The sequence below is a fragment of the Sciurus vulgaris genome, assembly GCF_902686455.1.
Source record: "Sciurus vulgaris genome assembly, chromosome: 9".
Lineage (NCBI taxonomy): Eukaryota > Metazoa > Chordata > Mammalia > Rodentia > Sciuridae > Sciurus > Sciurus vulgaris.
In genome coordinates this window covers 88680359-88699206 of record NC_136469.1, presented here as the reverse complement: position 1 = coordinate 88699206, position 18848 = coordinate 88680359, and the positions used below count along the sequence as shown (strand labels likewise).

Genomic DNA, 18848 nt, shown 5'->3' with positions numbered 1-18848 from the left:
AAAGCAGCCTAATTGCTCTCCCCGCATCAGCAGCATCTATAAAGCATCCTGGGAATCGCTCCCCCTACGTTCAGAGCAGCTGGTCACATGAGCCTGAATTTTCAGTTCAGTTCATTAGTCAGCCATTTTGGTCAACACCCTGCTTACTGCGCACAACCAATCCTGTTAGAACTCAGCATCCTGGCTCATCTGAGCAGATCCTGAAAGTGATTTCTGCAGTTTGGGATTTTTTTAAAGCTAAATTGAAAATATAGGCTTATTTTTCATTCATTTTTTTGTTTATGTATTTTTTATTTTCCTTGCACAAAGAAAGGATTTCTTCTTTTTCGTGCTAAGGCCAGTTTTTTAAAAAACCAGCTAAGGCAGGATTGGCTGCACAAGATTTGAAGCCTATTGCTCAACTGGAGAAGAGGGTAGAGAAGAAAAGATAAAAGGAGAGGACGCTGGAGAAGACAAGCATCATTTTATTTTGCTATGTGGTAGGAACTGTCAGTAAGAAAAGATAGGGTAGAATTGTTTATCTTGAGCAGTTGGTTTCCTTGATTTTTTTGTTTATTTGTTTTTAGGGTTTTTTTGTTTTTAACCTCCCCCACCCCTTTTCCTGAAAGCTTTGTTTCAGAGCTTCAGATTTGGGGATTTTGGTGAGGAGGTTTTATTATATTTCCAGTGTGTGAGAGAGAGTAGGAGAGAGTGTGTTTGTGTGTGTGTGTGTGTTTGTGTGTGTGTGTTGTGGTCCCAGCTGAGTCATCATGTCTGCTCTGACTCCTCCGACCGATATGCCAACCCCCACCACTGACAAGATCACACAGGCTGCCATGGAGACCATCTACCTTTGCAAATTCCGAGTGTCTATGGATGGAGAATGGCTCTGCCTGCGAGAGCTGGATGACATCTCACTTACACCTGACCCAGAGCCTACCCACGAAGGTATGGTCAGATCTCCATTCTCTAGTGTGTCTCCAGCATCCTCATTGTTATAGGGGCTAGGAGGGTCAAGGAGAGGTGGGAAGAACCTGCATGCTAAATTTTTAACAAATCTGGAAACCTTTTGTCCTTACCACCCAGCTTCCTTCTCTCACTTACTGTGAAAAATATTTTTTCCCACCCATCGAGGTCTCCTTTTCAAAGATGCTAGTGCATTCAGAGTTCTTTGTCTTTAAGCCTCTAAGGAGAAATTTGGGTCACTTTTCATGTCTGACCCTAATCAATAATGAAAAAGCTATTAATTTGTTCATATATTAAAATATTATAGAAATTGCAGTGATTCTTAAAAGTAAATTAAGATAATATGACTATAATTATAGGATTATACATAGTAACTACAGTAGAAACACTAGAGGGGTATCCTGTCATCAGGATATAATGTTAAAGAGCCTATGACATCTAGAAAATAGTTGATAAACTGTTTTCATCTTACTAATAAGTATTAAGTTAGATGAGAGCAGTTTTATATTCACTTTTTTTAATGACTATGGACCTTTAAAAAGCAGGTTGAACATAAAAAGGATAAACATGATTAATACGGTAATTGCTACCCATGGACTTTCATGGGTCATTGCTCTTCATAAGTTATTTGTGTTAACTATTATGATTCATTTGAAATTTCCACTGTCAGTGTCCTTGAAATCTTTGTGGTCTCTTGACTTACTTTCTCCTAGAACCTCCCTTAAATTGTGAAGCATTTTTAGCTTCTACCCCTTAATTCTCTTAATGCCAAGCTGGAAATAGTTTTGTTTTTAATACACTGGCTTCTCAGATTGTGTTTACTCTCTAGTTTAAAATAATGAAGATAAAACATGCTTGCATGTAAGGAGAAATTCTTTATAAATATCTGCCTGATATTTAGGCAAATCTACAGGATAGAAAGGGCCATGAGGTGAATTACCCATAGCAGATAGAGTTAGGAAAAGTGATTCCTTACCCTTGACCTTGTTGCAATCTTATCATGACTCAGATTTCACCCATTGTCAGACTTAGCGTTAAGAAAGTTTTAGAGAGGGTTAACATCACAGAGCATAAAGCAGTCATTTTGTATATATCTTAAGAACAATGTTTAAGTAGTCTTGAAGACCTTTTGTGTCTCTTAACAATTGGTTTGTCAGTTAAACAGCTTCCTTCAGCTATGCTTCAGAATGTGCCCAAAAGTTAGAAGACATTGACTGAAATTCTATACAATGCCCCTACTGTTTAAAACAGCCTCAAAGCTTTAAAAATCTTTAGGTAAGAAAACAATTTTAAAAGGCTACCAAGAAGTCTTTTAGCAAATACCTCAGTGTATATATTTTGTTGGAAAAAAATCTCCATCCATTTTTTAAAAAATAAACTTATTAGTGCATATTAATGATACAGAATAATGAGTTTCATTACATCAAATGCATATACCTTATTTGGATCATTTCTACTCCTCCAATCCCCATCCATTTTGAAAGTAATGCAATATGAACTATTCTCAATTATAAAATCCAGTTTGTCAATATCTCAAAGTAATTTTAATAATTTTAGTACTTTGAATATATGATTTTTTTTTAGTTTAGAGTCCAATGAGTGAGCAAAAGTGAGCTGTTTGGCTCATGTAAGCTTTTGTGTGGTACTGTTTGAATTCTTCATTGAGAAATCTGTTGCCACAGATATTATCACAGCACTATGGGAAATGTATGACAGCTGCAAACTAAGCTATAAGGGGCACATCCTTTGATTAAGGAAGTCACAAAATAAGTTTCCAAAACCTTTAATCAACTATAGAGGATTGAAGGAAATAGAGAAATTCTGACAGTGAATTTGAGGGTTTTACCTTCAGTTAGTCAAAAAAAGTAGTTATTTCTTATAATGAAAGAAGACATAGGCCATGACGGCATATATGAGTATAATGATCTAGGAAAGCAGGTGGTACTTTATGGGGGGTTTTATTTCCTTCTTCCACTGGTAACTCTGGGTGTCTAAACAGTCATTTGGATCCAAGAAATGTCTGTTTTAATAATAGTGTTAACACTACTGTTAATACTAGTGAAAAGTATTAGATTTAGTTTAGCTGTAAGCATTTGAATAGTGGACAGTAATTATATGAATCTCACCTTATTGACAAAATGGAGCCCCTGGTGCCTGGACCACTCATGAGTATCCAGACTACCTCCTGGCTGTTTCACAGAGAGAAATTGACCACACAAATCCCCTGTCTGCTAGAAAAGAAAAGGAACAAAAGGGTTCCCTCTTTTTTTTTTTTTTTTTTTTTTTTTTTTTTTTTTTGGTACCATGGATTGAACTCACAGGCACTCTACCACTGAGCCACATCCCATCCCTATTTTGTATTTTATTTAGAGTCAGGGTCTCACTGAGTTGTTTAGTGCCTTGCTTTTGCTGAGGCTGGCTTTGAACTCAAGATCCTCCTGTCTCAGCCTCCCCACCTGCTGGGATTATAGGCGTGGGCCACCACTCCTGGCAAAGGGTTCCCTCTTAAGATGATGATATAGACTGTGTATCCTCAGCATAGAAGCTTTGAGGTTTCCAAATTTTGTCTTCTAAAACAGTTTCTGCACTTCACTGTGCAGTCTACAGTATGCATAGGCCTGGACCAAGTATTTCTGCCTCATCCTGTTAGATGGGAATAAAAAAGCATTTGCCTCCTTATCTGAACATTTATTGGTAAGCAGTGAGGTGATCACTCTCTTTTTTACATATTCTCTTTTTTAAAACCAGGGGCAAATCTACAACAACTTTGATTACAAATAGATTTCCCCTAAAGACAAGAGCCCAGGATTGAGTCCACAGGAAAGGAGAGGGTAGGGGTCAAGAGAGGCTTCATGGAATAAGTGAGTCTTGATGCAGATCTTAAGAGATAACTTGGTGATCACTGTATATACATGGGACAGGGCATTTCAAGTAGTACCTACTGAGTTGACCAAGCCTGGAAATAGCAAGTCGTTAGGAACATAGCATACTTGTGTTTGGCACAATAGCGTATAAGACTAGAAAGATTGAGGATAGACTGAGAAGCCTGGACTTGATGCTAGTAAAAAGCTAATGGTTCTTTTTGTCTGAACCTGAAATAAGGTTTTTAATATGGAATGACAACTCTTATAGCAATGTATTAGATGGATCAGAAGGATATAAGCTCTCCAGGGACCTCTTACATGATGACTCAAATGATCCAGGTCACAGATGATAATCTCAAACTGAAACTATGAGAGTGATCACAAAAGGGAAGGAACAATCACTGGAAAAGTAGAATGTATTTGATGACTGAGTGGCTGAAGGGCTAGAGAATGAAGGTGAGGCAGTCCCTGGGGTGACTGCTCAGTGTTTGGCTCCAGATCCTGGCTTCCCTTCACCAGTAGGGAATGCAGAAAGAACAGAAGGTATGAGTCCCTGATGCTAATATGTTGTGACCAAAAAAAAAATCAAAACACCTATGCTGGCTTAATATAGCTTCCTTAAAGAGTTCAGTCTTTACTCAGTGTGTGGGACAGAAAAGGGAAAAGAGTGAAACTTAAGTGTACATTGAGCAGTTTTAAGATATAGCTCATTTTCCTTTTGTCATGTCAACACTAGAGGAGCAGCCTTATTTATATAAAATTCATTTTGCTTTTTTCTGATTTAGAAAACATGTACCATCATTGAGATGACCCGCCAGAGACATTCTCTGAGTGTTTTTAGTTTCTGAAAGCATAGTGGAGTTTCTAAGAAAAGGAACTTCTAAAGTACTTTGGAGTGTTTAGAGAATAAATGCCCTTTGTTTTTCTCAAGAATAGAAGCAAAACACCTCAATTAGACCTTTAAGCATCATTATAATTATTTCAGAAATTGTACCATTGCTGAGATTAAGTGATACGCTTTATATTATAATGGTTTGTTCACATTTACATCTGGATTTTTGGAGTAGCATTCTTGAAACAAGTATATATAATTCCAGGATCAGGAAAACAATAAAAAGAGTTTTTCCAGAAATTCCATATAAATTATATGTGTACACACAGGCACACACATGAAGGACAGATTCCAGTATTACTTTCATTTAATCAAATATTTAACAGCAAACTCAGCTATAGTTGTGACTCCACTTATAAAAAGATTACCCTATAACAAGGTTACACAATTAGCAATTTGTGTATTGAAAAAATCTTTTCAATATCTTAAAGAGAATCTTTAAAGAATGAAGTCCTGAGCCTTTGTGTTTTCTCTTTTATGTACCTAAGTTGAAAGACACCAGTAGTTTTGTATTTCAACTAAGAAATATCACCTTTACCCTGTTAAGCGTGTGTGTTCTCTCTCCCTCCTCTACCCTCTCTTTCTTTCTGGAGGGGTACTGGGGATTGAACCAAAGGAGCGTTACCACTGAGCTACATCCCCAGCCCTTTTGAAACAGGCCTTGTTGAGTTGCTGATGGTCTCATTAAATTGCTCAGGTTGACTGACCTTGAATTTGCTGTCCTCCTGCCAGGCTTATGAAGTCTTCTACAGACATAGTTTTAATAGAATTTATGGTATAAGTTAAATTCCTTATAGTCCTTAAACTAATATCCAGTTTTAAGCTCATTTCTTATTTTCTTTCACATTCCTACCCTCCTTTGTCATATTTGGGATATCTGTGTGATTTAAGTATCTGACAAGTTATTTAGACCTTGATTTAAAATAATTCTTTTTTCTTAGGCCCACTTATTGAACATAAGTTGGATTTTTTATTTTATTTTATTTTATACTGTGGATTTAACCCAGGAGTGCCCTACCAGTGAGCTATACCCTCAGTTCTTTCTTGTTGTTATTTTGAGACAGGGTCTTACTATGTTGCCCATGTTGACCTCCAACTCAGGATCCTCCTGCCTCAACCTCCCGAGTCACAGGGATTATGTGTGGGCTATCATGCCCAGATAAATTGGATTTTTATTATAAGGCTTTTTTATGGCAGTGAAAATATTTTCTTTGCCAAGTATGGTGGTGCATGCCTGTAATCCCAGCAGCTCAGGAGGCTGAGGCAGGAGGATCGTGAGTTCAAAACCAGCCTCAACAAAAGCAAGGTGATGAGCAACTCAGTGAGACCCTGTCTAAATAAAATACAAAATAGGGCTGGGGATGTGGCTCAGTGGTTGAGGTTTGAGTACTCCTGAGTTCAACCCCTGGTACCCCCCCACCCAAAATGAAAGTATATTCTTTGTGGAGAATTGAAAATTCCCAAATAGAATTTTGGCACAGAATAAAAAATGATCATGAAGAAATCTGCTAGTATTTAATAAATCTAATTAGAATTGGCTGGATATTAGGATATGGTCAGTGGTAGTGTTTTTGTTTTTGTTATTGTGGTGGTGGTTGTTTCTGGTTATCAAACCCAGAGTACTCTACCACTGCATCCCCAGTCCTTTTTTTTTATTTTGAGATAGGGTCTCACTAAATTGTCAAGGCCTTCTGAGTCACTGGGAATACAGGCATGCACTACTATGCGTGACCCACCAGTGGAGTGCTAGCTTAGAATGCATGAGTCCCTGGGTTTGATCTTTAGCATCACAAGAGAGAAAAATAATTAGGTGAATATTAATTAGGTTTTAGAAAACTTCAGTATTCTCAAATTAGGGATATACTAAGGACAATAAAGGGATTATTACAATTAGGGAGTGATTTGGCTATTGGTGCTTTAAGCTACTATGGTAGTTATTATTAATTTAGAGATATAGGGTAGTGGTTAAAAGTATATATTTTATGTCCTAGATCTGGATTTAGTTCTTTACCCCACTACTCAATACTCATGTAAGCTTGCTCAGGTTACTAAATCACTCTTTACCTGAGTTTTCCTCCTTTCCTTATTGGTGGTAGTAACTACTCAATGTTAGGATTCAATGAGATCACTAATGTAAAGTACCCTATAAGCAGCAGCAGTTCCCACTAGTAGTTCTGAAGCATAATGGGAGCCACAACAGTTTAAACCATATTTTTAAGGATATTATCATTAATTTACTTTTCTATTTTTATATCTAATCTTAAAGAGTAGTCCAAACTGGTTATTTACCATATTAAAGGTGAACATTAGTAGCTTGAACTCAGATTTTAGTATTGCCCATTTCTTGGACTTCTGTGAATAAGAAAAATAAATTGGTTAAAAATAACACTCAGTTATCAAGAAATATGTGCATCTCTATTACTGTTTTTAAGAATAGAGAATCTGATGAGAGATGATGCTCAAATAGTCATTTTAATATAGTACAATATACCATTAAGTCACAAAGGCAGCTATAAGCTTTTAAATTACTCTTACTTAGAAAACTTCTTCCCAAATACAGATAATACAAAACAGACTATGAGAACACTATATAGGGGCTGGGGTTGTGCTCAGTGGTGGAGCACTTGCCTGGCATGTGTGAGGCACTGGGTTCAATCCTCAGCACCACAGAGAAATAAATAAATGAAAGTATTGTGTCCATCTACATCTAAAAATATATTTTTTAAAAACACTATATATTAGGTGGACATGTAAAGAAAAGAACCTTTGCTCAGGTCTTTGACTTTAGAGTAATTGTAAAGCAGAGCACGGGATAGCAGAATTCGCATTGCTATTGCATAACACATTTCCCCTTGGTAATTATATTGCTCTGGTGTCCTTTTAGACATCTGACATTTGTACTATTAATGTATACAGAGAAGCTTATATGAAACGTGAGTCTAGTACTGATAGTGCACTCCATGCAAAGATTTTGTTTTGGTCTGTTAGTTGGTCAGAAATATTTATAGGGTATTCCTTGATGCAAAGGGAAAAGGGGCTAATAAGTCAATAGCCCTTCCTCTCCATGAGTTCGAGATAAAGGTAAAGAGGTGAAACATATTTTAAATAAATAAACTTAACCTCTTTTAAATAAGACAATAAGAATAGTTCCCCCCAATTAATAGAAAAATAAGATGACTCAATATTGACTAACATATACATGCAAATTTTTTGTTAGATTCCTATTTTCATTTATTTATGTGAATAGTTTCCATATCCTTCTGATGATAAGCATGTGTTTTCTTCTGCCAAGAAAATTTGGGACATGTAATGCTCAAAAAATCTTAAATGAAACCACTTAAGTTAATGAAAATTCAAGGCTATAGCTATTTTCATAAGTAAACATGTTAATAGCATAAGAAGTACCACTTAACTGAATTTTAAGCAACCTTTCTATATTTACTACAAACTGTATAAACACAGGTGTGTATGTATAAAATTATATAAACCATGTTTAAGGCATCTATTTTTATAGTTTTCTTTTGTGATTAACCAAAAATAATGCTGTCCACGTTTAGGGCCTGAAAGAGACATATTTGTGCTTCATTCCACAGCACCCTCTTTTGTCTTTTCTTTTCATTTCCATAGCAGCCATGATCTAATCAGGCCATATTCAGATTCCTAGACCTATTTTTTAGCTTTCTCCAAAGTTATCTCTTCCCATGCCCGTTTCATAAAATTACCAGATGAGTCTCGTGATTGTATAAGAACTTTTCATTCATATACAAGAGACCTATTGGAGGCAGCCTTCTGTATTGATCATAGAATATTCCTAGAAGAGTGGTGGTAATAGTGGTTTAGCAGTAGGAGATACTGGTACTTGTTGAGCAGTTACTTTGTGTAGGAGCTATTTGATCTAAGTGTTACAAATATATTATTTATTTTAGTCCCTATGGCAGCCCTTAAATTTAGGTACTGTTATTATCTCACTTTGCAAATGAGAAAGTCGACCCTACAGGATGTAGTGATAGAGTCAGGATTCAAACTTGGGCAGCCAATGGCTCAATCCATTCACAGCATTCATGTCTCAGAATACAGTTGACTGGGAAGTCTTCCCAGTCTCTGGTGACTCGTTTCCAGCAGTTTTGTACATAATAGAACATAGCATTGTCCAGCTGAGGTCCTGAGAGCATCCAGATGAGCCCAAAGAATGCCATTTGGGAATTCTTGGTGATTGCTGTCAATTTAATTGAAGACCAGATCCCAGCTTTTTATCCATTCATTTTCTTTTTTCTCTTTTCATTCATTTTTATAAAGTGCACAAAAATATTTACATAGTTCCAAAGACACACTGCCAAACAGCAAAAATGGTACACTTCTGAAACTGACCTGACTGGCAGGCAGTACTTCTACATGCTAAATTTAAAATGTTTTTCACATGAAAGTACAAAAGTGTTCCAAAAAGCTGTTCATGGTAGCAGTAGTGTTCACAATTACAGATTGTTTGAAATAGTAACTGCACTGAATCCTCTTTACCCAAGCATTCCCATGCTTTTCTGCAGGTGATTTTCTTTGTCCCATGTGTTTTCAAACTCCTTTTCAACCTACTTTCCTATTCCAACCAGGCTGTTGGTTCTGTACTTCACCAAAACCCTACTAATTCTTGTTATACTATTCCCTCTTCAGATTTTTTCATGCCAGTGTTAACTTGGGAAAGGGAAAGACCCCTAATCCCTTCATCCACAAATCCATCTCTAACAAAGCTGATACCTTCATTTCTTGAGTCATTGGGTGCTATCTGTGTCACTTGTTTGAATATGCTTGGAGTTATTCTCCAGTTTTTTAGTTTTAATGAATGTAATTTTTCATTTTTGAAATAATATAGGAAGTTTGTTGGGGAAAAACTTTTTCATCCTTCAGAATGCTTCTGTGTACTATTTGTGTCAGATACCCAACAAATATCAGGTAAACTCAGTTATTCCCTGTAGGCCCAGAAAATAATTCATTTTAAAAGAAAAGATTATTGGAATTCCTTCCCCTTTTATATACAATTTGATTTTTGGTTTCTGTTTTATTTGGATTTTTATTTTTTTTATTGTTTATCGCATGTTCTGAAATCAATGTCTATCATATTTGGAAAATAGGAGTTTAGTATAATTAATAATTTGCTATTATTTTTTTTTTAATATATCTACTGATAGTGCTCAGTACTAGTGGAAGTATGGGAAGAAAACATTGGGGGCCTCTGCCAGTAGAGAGTATATATTGAAACAGCCTTTCTGAAAAATCACTTTATCAGTATGAATCAAGGGGCTTAGGAAATTAGTTCCCAGTGATCATAACAGGCATTTATTTCTCTAAGGAAATATCAGAAATATGGGCAAAAAGTTTACATATGCATATTAATAAAACATTCTGACTTATGGTAGCAAAACCTTGAAAGCCATTTAAATAACTTACGAGGAAAATTATTTACCAATTTGTGAAACATACAACAAGCACTAAAAATGGTGGAAGAATATTTAATGGCATACAGGAATGTTTTAAATATAAGAATTTGAAAAACCCTCTCCCAAGCCGCATATGTACTGTGGTCACACTTGTTTTAAATGCAAATACACTTAATACAAGTCAAAGGAAATGTACCAGAAATATAAAAAGTGATTATCTCTGGTTAGTGGAATTAAAGGTGATTATTATGATATTCTTCATGCTTCTTTATGTCTTTAAATAGTCTACAAAAGGGTTATTGTTCTAGTCAGGAAAAAAAGTGGATTTTTTCCCCAAAAAAATTATGAAAATTAAAACTATGTGTTCATTCATCTGTCTTGCTTATAGCAAGTATCTTTCCTTGACAAGAGTTTCACACATCTGTGAGTAGAAACAATCTCCTGAAAACAGTTACCATATTCGATTTTCAATTTTTTTATTTTTCCCTTAAATATTTTGAGTTTTTCCGGGGCACAGACCTCTTTATTTATTGGCATGCTTTGTTTTTCACAGCCATCAAAATGCTGCATGCAGAGCACAGGGTGATCTGCTGTATCTAGACACAGTATCTGATACAGTATTTGATTTATTATTTTCGTAAGTATTCAGAAACAAAATGTGGATTCTTAGAATTTCTTTCTCTGTCAGGGAGAGTTCTAAGGATTTAACTCGGGGTTGCTTTACCACTGAGCTAGCTAGCTACATCATCAGATATCAGACCTTTTTTTTTTTTTTTTTTTTTCCTTTCTTTTTTTTGGGTACTGTAGATTAAACTTAGGGACACTTGACCACTGAGCCACATGCCCAGCCCTATTTTGTTTTTTTTTTTTTTTTTTTAGAGACAGGATCTCACTGAGTTGCTTAGTGCCTCACTTTTGCTGAGGCTGACTTTGAACTTGAGATCCTCCTGCCTCAGCCTCCCTAACCTCTCGGATACAGGTGTGCGCCACCACACCCAACATCATCAGGCCTTTTTATTTTTTATTTTGAAACAGAGTTTTGCTAAGTTGCTGAAACTGAGCTCAAACTTGGAATTTTCCTTTCTCCGCCTCCAAGTTGATGTGATTACAAGCATGTACCACCAATGCTAGGCTGTCAGAATTCTCTTCTTCACAATATTGTGTTATTACTCTTTGCTTTGGCTGTGGCACTCCCCCACTTTTGTAATCGGTCCTTAGTGAAATTAGTTTAGGAACATTTGTTGCCACTTGCACAGTTACCCTCAGATCGACATTGTCACAAAATTGTGATTTTGTGTGCATAAGACAATCTGTGAACTATTCAAAGCAAGAAGGTTGTAGCTTTTAATACGATCTCAGAAGCCTACAGGGCAAAGTTCTTTGTACAAGGTTCATCTTTTCTTTTTTCTCTGCTTTGAGAACAGCCTAGATAGTCACCCTTTCAAGGTAAGTTTTACCCACCCAGCCCATGGGACTTTGTAAAATCTGAAATCTGGGTGAAAAATGCCAGTAGATTTGTTCTTGTACCCCAGTCCCTACCTAAACCACAGAGAAGGTGCATGATGCCTTTGAGACTAACATGCTTGTTCATAAGCTCTGCTTGGACTTCCCCATTTCAGGCCTTCTTTCAGTTTTTCCCTACTGATATTCCTGCACTGGTATCTGCTCTAGTGCAATATCCTTAATCATAGTGCCTAGTAGTCTTTGCTCTCTAGTCATAAGCTTTTTCTGGACTTCCTTAGAACAGAATGTCTAATTTTTCTGCCTTTCGTTTATGTATTTTTTCTTTTAGTTGTCGATGGACTTTTATTTTATTTATGTATATGTGGTGCTAAGAATTTGAACCCAGTGCCTTACACATGCAAGGCAAGCACTCTAGCACTGAGCCACAATCTCAGCCCCACTTCTGCCTTCCTTACAAGGAGTTCACACGAACTCATCTTTGAGTTGTCATCTTTTCAAATGGCCCTGAAGTCATTTGTCCTAAACCAATCATTGAAATATGAATAATTTTCCAAATGTATAGGTTAGACTAATGATGGAGCTCAAATGAAATACAAGTTGTCAGAGTCCTGAGCCTGGTTACTGAGTACTGGCTAGAAAGAGAGCAAGCACTGTGAGAGCATCGACCATATCCTCTGCTTTTCATTTAAGGTTCTGTATTATTCTGGGTGTTTGCTGGTGCCCTTCTTAGCAGGTAGAGAGTTCAACGGGAAACATTTTTTCATGTGCTTCCCCTAGGCATCACCAATCTGCTGTGACTGCTGTGAAGTACTTTTGAGTATAGAGGACTAAATACTAAAATCTATTCCTTTGTAATTTTTGGTATTTGAATTTTTCCAGAGAACAAATAAAAAGATCTGACGAGCTTAAAAACACTTTTGTAGAGGAATAGTGAAACAGATGTGTCCCCAAAGTGGTCGCTTAAGTAATTATTTATTTTTATATGATTAAATATTCCCAAAATAAAAATTTCTGAGTTAGCGTGTTAAAATAATGGTATATTTTTAAAGAAAATATCTTTAGTATTGGCATATATTTTTTAATAAAAACAACTTTATTTTGCCAGTTACAGAAATTATAAATTTGCCTTGAAAAGTTATGGGATACAAAAAATATGAAATACAAAATAATGCATTTCACCTAAAATTTTAACACCTTCAGCTATTAAATGTATACATACAACATTGATTTGCAACCTCTTGCCATTTTATGCATGTAAGATCTTATACCTGTGCTGTGTGACCTGCGTTTTTTTTTCCCCTTGTGGTATCTTTCCACACCAGTAAATAGAAATCTCTACCACTTTGTTTAATGTCTTCAGTTGATTGAATGTGCTGTAATTTCTTTGACTATTGCCTTATAGACATTTGGGTTGTTTCTAAATTGTCTTACCACAGATAGTTTTGGTACATAGCTGTATGTACAGCTTGAACATTTTACCAATTTTAATTTGTAGAACTGGAAGTTCTAGATCAAGTACAGTTATTTAATTTTTTTGTAAATATTTCCAAGGTGCTTGAAATATTTTTAAGACATTTTTAATAGCATGGTGTCATAAAATTTTATACTGGCTACTTCTTCACAATTTGGGGGGTTTTTTTGTTTGTTTTTTGGGTTTTGTTTTTTTTTTTTTTTTTTTTTTTTGTCTTTCACTGCTGCAGTTAGTTGCATTTTCACATACTGTATTAAAATCTAAACTTTCCAGTATACAGTTGAGTGTTGGTTTTTTTTTTTTTTTAAAGACAGTAGATTCAGCATGTGTGAACCACATCTTTTTTAAAATACTAGTAACAGGGCCCCAAGCAGAAAATGCATTTTACTATTACTCATGCCATAGAAATTTTCACTTTTCTAAAATTTCTAGAATTTGCTTTCTGAAATAAAAGGCTGCTGGGATTTTCTTCCCCTTTTCTGGACCTGTAGAACTTAGGGTGTATATGGGATGGATGTACTACATTTCACCTGAGACTTGTACAGTGTGGAGTCCTGTGGGCAGCAGCAGCATGAAGTCTCTCAGAGCTGAAGTCTGAAGTCTCTCAGAGCTGTCTCTGCCAGTGTACCCTTTCAGGCAAGAGGGCAAAGGGTCTACTGATGGGGCCCTTTTTCCTTATTCCCTCACTCCCTATCAGGCCCTATCCTCCATGGGCTTCCAGTGTCACCTGCTGGACTTACTCTATCTTCACTTACATCTCTATCAATTCCTTTTTAAGTTGGTTTAATATTACTTGAGGTCTCCTCAAGGTCAGTGTCTTAAGCTCTAACATCTTTATAATTTCTGTTGCTTTCCTTAAAGTCCTGTGCTCACCATAAATATGTAATCAATATTAAGTGGCTCAAATGTTGATAATTTAAGTTTTATGTTTTCTAAGACCATTTATAAATCCTGGCTGATATTTTTGGTTTTAGTATACTATGGGGAAAAGATAAACCTTGACCTAAATTATTGATTTACTAGAACAGAACTCTTAGTATTAATGAAAATGAGCCTGATAATACCTTTGCTAATTTTTACTATATTACCAAGCTAATTATAGTACTTCCTTAATGGCACCTCCATTGTTAAACTTGTCATTTGGCTTACTTAATTTGACTTGTTTTTCCTTGTGTTTAATATTTAGCTTAGTTGCTTTTTAAAAATTCTTTTCACCCTATTTGTTTTTATTATGGCTAAGAATCCAGTTTGTAGCCAAGTAAGAGCACATGGTTCACTTTGGTTTCTTATAAACCTATAGTTTACATTGAGTACCTCTGAAGTGCTAAGTTCTTTAAATTCATTACCATTTAATTTTTTCAATACTTTTTAAAGGAGTTTTTGTGATCTATCAGTATTTGGAGCTTCAGGAAGGTGTTTCCCTGAGAAACTATGATATACTTTTAAAAATTAACACTCTAAATCAAAGACTTGTAACCTCTGGAAGACAAACTAACTCCCAGGCCTTGTAAACTTTAACTGTAACTTTATTATTTATAGTAATACTGCTGGAGGAAGGCTATACCAAGAAGAGAGATTGCACAATCCCGATACATAAACAAAGACGAGGCATATTTTGAGCCTATTCAATTACTCTCTGGAAGGAGAGAACTTAAACCAGATCCCTCATCCAAAGGGAAAAAGAAGCAATTATGTAGGGAACATGGCCATGCTGGCAAGGAGTGTTTCTCATTTCTCAGCCTTGCCTTTTGTCAACACCACAGGATCAGCCCATGACCAAGGGCTCATCCGCTCTCCGCAGAGCAGTGCCTACATCCCAGCCCTGCCTCAACATCAAAGCCAGCGCCCCTTCTAGCAGACTACACTACCGTCATTTATTGAGTTACCATGTACCTTAAGAGCAAATAGTTTACAGTATGATCTGATTAAATATTTCCAAAGCTGTATAATTAATCTGCTGTTTCATCGCTCTTAGACCTGAAACAGGATGATAGCCAGGAAAATAAATAAGCCTTAAATAAACTATGCTTCCTAATTCAAGGCCTTGGTACAATTCCAGCCTTGTGTCTGAATTTCTTGAGTAAAAGTCTTTGTTCATATGCACCTTTAAAAAAGATCACTAAATTCTGTTAAGTGCACTATTTTAACCCAGGTGTTTGTAGTGGTTGCAGTGTTTCATTCCAGTCACGTGGCACTACACACACTGCAGACACCCCTTTTTTGCCTAGTCAGTGTTTTGAGCAGGGATTCTGAGGCTGTTTAGGCAGACTTTGGAAACTCCCCCTTACCATGTGCTTTAATATTTCTTTTATATATCTGGCACAATTCTGATTTGTGCAAATCTAAATTATTAATTATCTTTAGAAAAATGTAATCCAGACTTGTCTATGGTAGCAACTAGCAAGGCTTTAGATCTTTAGATTGCTCTTCTCTGTAATTTGTGAATGCTTATTATTATGATACAAATTAATGTTGATATACTTCGTGTGTGTGTGTGTGTGTGTGTGTGTGTGTGTGTGTGTGTGTGTGTTTTATTGGGAATTTAACCCAGGGCCTTATACTGGCTAGGCAAGCATTCTACCACTAAGCTACATTTCCAGACCTTTTTATTTTTTATTTTGAGGTAAGAGTCTTACCAAAGTGCACAGGCTGGCCTTGATCTTGAAATTTTCATGCCTCAGCCTCCCAAATCACTGGGATTTTAGGTGTGCACCACCATGCCCAGCTTGCTGTGCACTTCTTTGACTTATATATTAGATGCTGCTATTATTATTTTTAATAACTTGAATATATTCCAGAAGGTATAATTTTAACAATATATTTTACAAGCCAGGTTTGGTAGTTGCTGTAATCCCAGCAACTCAGGAGGCTGAGGCAGGAAGGTCACAAGTTCAAAACCAGCCTCAGCAACTTAGCAAGTCCCTAGCAAATTAGACCCTGTTTCAAAAAAATAAAAATGAAAATAATAGAGATGTAGCTCAGTAGTTAAGCACTCCTGGGTTTAATCCATAGTTACATACTCTACCACTGAGCTATGCCCCTAGCCCCTGATATCTATTCTTTATTAAAATAAAATCCTGAGATGCTAACTTAAGAGAACAAAATTAAGGGAAAGACAGCCCTTTTACCTTTCTGGGGGAGGTAGGTTCTCAACTGATTTCATTACTCTGAGAATTAAAACTTTAAACTTTTTTTTTCTTTTAAGAAAACAGAAAATGTGTCTGGTAGAAATAGAGAGGTTCTCTAGATGGGACATGCCAAAGAAAAAGAGAGATCCCTCATACCCACTGCACATTTCTAGGTGCCTACCAAGAAAATCACTTTTCTAGATTTTCTCTACACAACTCTTAAAGGATCTTTTTATTTCGTTTTAGTAAGTAGGATTTTATTTTATTAGGTGACAAGTTAACTTCTAATTAAGTAAAATAAAGAATAAAATGGGATCTTTATACTATTAACTTGCAAGGTGGCATAGCATGTCAGTAAAGCAAATGATGTATATAGTTAAAAGTACATTCTTGGCCCTGGGTTCAATCCCTAGCACCACCCAAAAAAAAAGTATATTTTTATAGATCTGTGAACCTACATAGTAGAAATCTGTAGCATAGTCTATTGTCGAAAGATTTTACCTGAAAATAACATATGCAAATATGTCTACATATAATGTATTTCAGCACCAATTTACTATAAAATTATGGTAGCCAACATTTTTTGTATTTTTTCTGTGTAAGATAACTTCTAAGTGTTTTACATATATAGATCCGTGAATCCAAAATTTTTTTGGAATTCACAACCTATTTCCACAAATTTGCCAAAACTTATTTGGTGAAATAACATGACTGAAATTTACTTGAGGGTGTTTATACTCCTTGTCCAATTTAATCTGAATGTTCACTTATTTCCTGCAAAAAAAAATATTAATGTATTTGATTATGGGTGCTGCTTCAGATCATACTAACTCTTTATGCTGAATAAACAGTTGGCTTTATTGAATTTTAAGTGATTTACTTTGTATCTTCAAAGCAACATCCTTCCCTTTTGTGTTTTAGGAAAGGGCAGTGTTGGGGGCATTATATTTATTTGTTGTTAATTTAAGAAAAGTCACTCATTTGCATCTTGAGATTTGTCCTGGGTCTAAAAAATACTCTACATGATTTTCTGCTTCACTGAAGTGATCAAAATAAATGTTGAATGATGTTAATGTTGTATATACTTAGAATACAAGTGTCTAATTTGGTTTTCAATAGAAAAAAGTCTCTGTTGCTTTTTTTGTCAAATATGCATTTTTGTTTCTTTTTGTTAGAAACTTTTAAATTACTAATCTTATCTTTGAAACATATTTAGGAATACTCATTGATACCTCTGCTTAGTAGATTGTATTCCCAGACCTTTCAACTGTTAATCTTTGCACTAAAACAAGACCAAAAAAAAAAAAAAAATACTAAGAACTTCCCTTTCAGTTATCCTTTTGGAAATCTTATTTTAATAGCACTTTTCTTTCTTGGCTTGCATGACATTTTATCTTTCTTTTCCTTTCTTTTTGCCGTTTGCAAAGACTCTTGGGAGGATTTGACAGATTTGGTGGAGCAAATGCGCGATGATACAGAAGGTGCGTGCCACACCAACATCTTTCAGCTTTTTTCTTTATTTCTTTTTTAAATTTTCTAACCACCTTTTAATTGTTTTTCATAAGAAGAAGGGTCAGATTTAGGTTTTATTTTCCATGGCAATAACTGAGAAAACTTTATGCTTATGATTTCAAGTAAAATAGCATTAGTGTATATTTACACTGATCTTTTAGGATATTCCTTAAATAACTATATTTAAAAGAGACATTATTTCAAGATCATATCAAGTTTTTCTATGGCTTATTTTTATTTGTTGGGAAGGATAAATTTTATCATTTACGTATACGTGTGTGTGTGTGTGTGTGTGTGTGTGTGTGTCTGTCTGTGTCTATGTCTAAATTTCACAGACGAAAACAGATCCCAGGAACCTAAAGTGATCTGGCATGTTGCTGTGATTTGCACATTCCCACAGTATTAAACACTTTCAACTTTAACATATAAACAGCATTACTTTCTAGTGGAATTATTTTGACAAGTAGCAGATATGTTATAATACATGAACATTTCCCAAACCAAAAATTATTTCTTCTGTAATTCTTCCACATAAATATCACTTACTGTATCCACAACCAAGCTTATTTTGACCCTTTTCTCCAAATCAATTACTAAGTTTTGTATTTCTATTTATAGCACACTATTCTAATGTCCATGGGCAAAAAAAACCTTAGGCTATTCTTGACTTCACCATTTCCTTAACATATTTTCCTCAATTCAACCCTTTCCAAATACTTTAGTTCCTCGTGGCAGGCCATTTGATCTCCTCCCCAAAATTCATTTTGCATAAGTCTCTCAGATAAATCATCCCAAGTAAATTTTAACCACACTGATTCCCTACTCAAAACCTACAATGGTTCCAGTGATTTTGTAGGAAACACTAGAAAAGTTTCATCTCTCATGATTATCAGCTACATAAACGCCTTAAGAAAGGGCCCAGTATCAGGGTCTTTTAGCCTGGTTATAAACCAGTAAAGACATGTAAGAGCACAGGAGGTCCAAGAGCATTTTCCCCCCAACGTTTTACAGGTGAGACAAAGGAATGAGGAAATTTCTCCAACATCCCTCAAGGAATGTGATAGAGAGATCTAATTGTTCTACATCAGAGATCTAACTGTCCTAGGTCACAGTGTTGTTCACAACTACTTCTATGGAATAAAT

The 18848-nt window shown here is 35.6% G+C and overlaps 1 protein-coding gene across 14 annotated transcripts in view; it reads left to right on the top strand.

Annotated features, from left to right (window-relative positions):
- Positions 1 to 18848, top strand: part of RUFY3 (RUN and FYVE domain containing 3) — a 76020-nt gene that overhangs the window by 15628 nt on the left and 41544 nt on the right. For 8 of the 14 annotated variants that reach the window (XR_013766033.1, XR_013766034.1, XR_013766035.1 and 5 more), the window contains exon 2: positions 17621 to 17674. The exons of 2 other annotated variants lie outside the window; for them this stretch is intronic. Coding sequence is in view for 9 of the 12 variants with exons in the window: in XM_079152987.1 (XP_079009113.1) it covers positions 17621 to 17674 (54 nt within the window). In the remaining 3 variants the exon portion in view is untranslated. Of the gene's footprint in view, positions 1 to 188; positions 928 to 17620; positions 17675 to 18848 lie in introns of those variants that run through there. 4 more of the 14 variants (XM_079152988.1, XM_079152984.1, XM_079152990.1 and 1 more) reach the window with 4 other exon arrangements.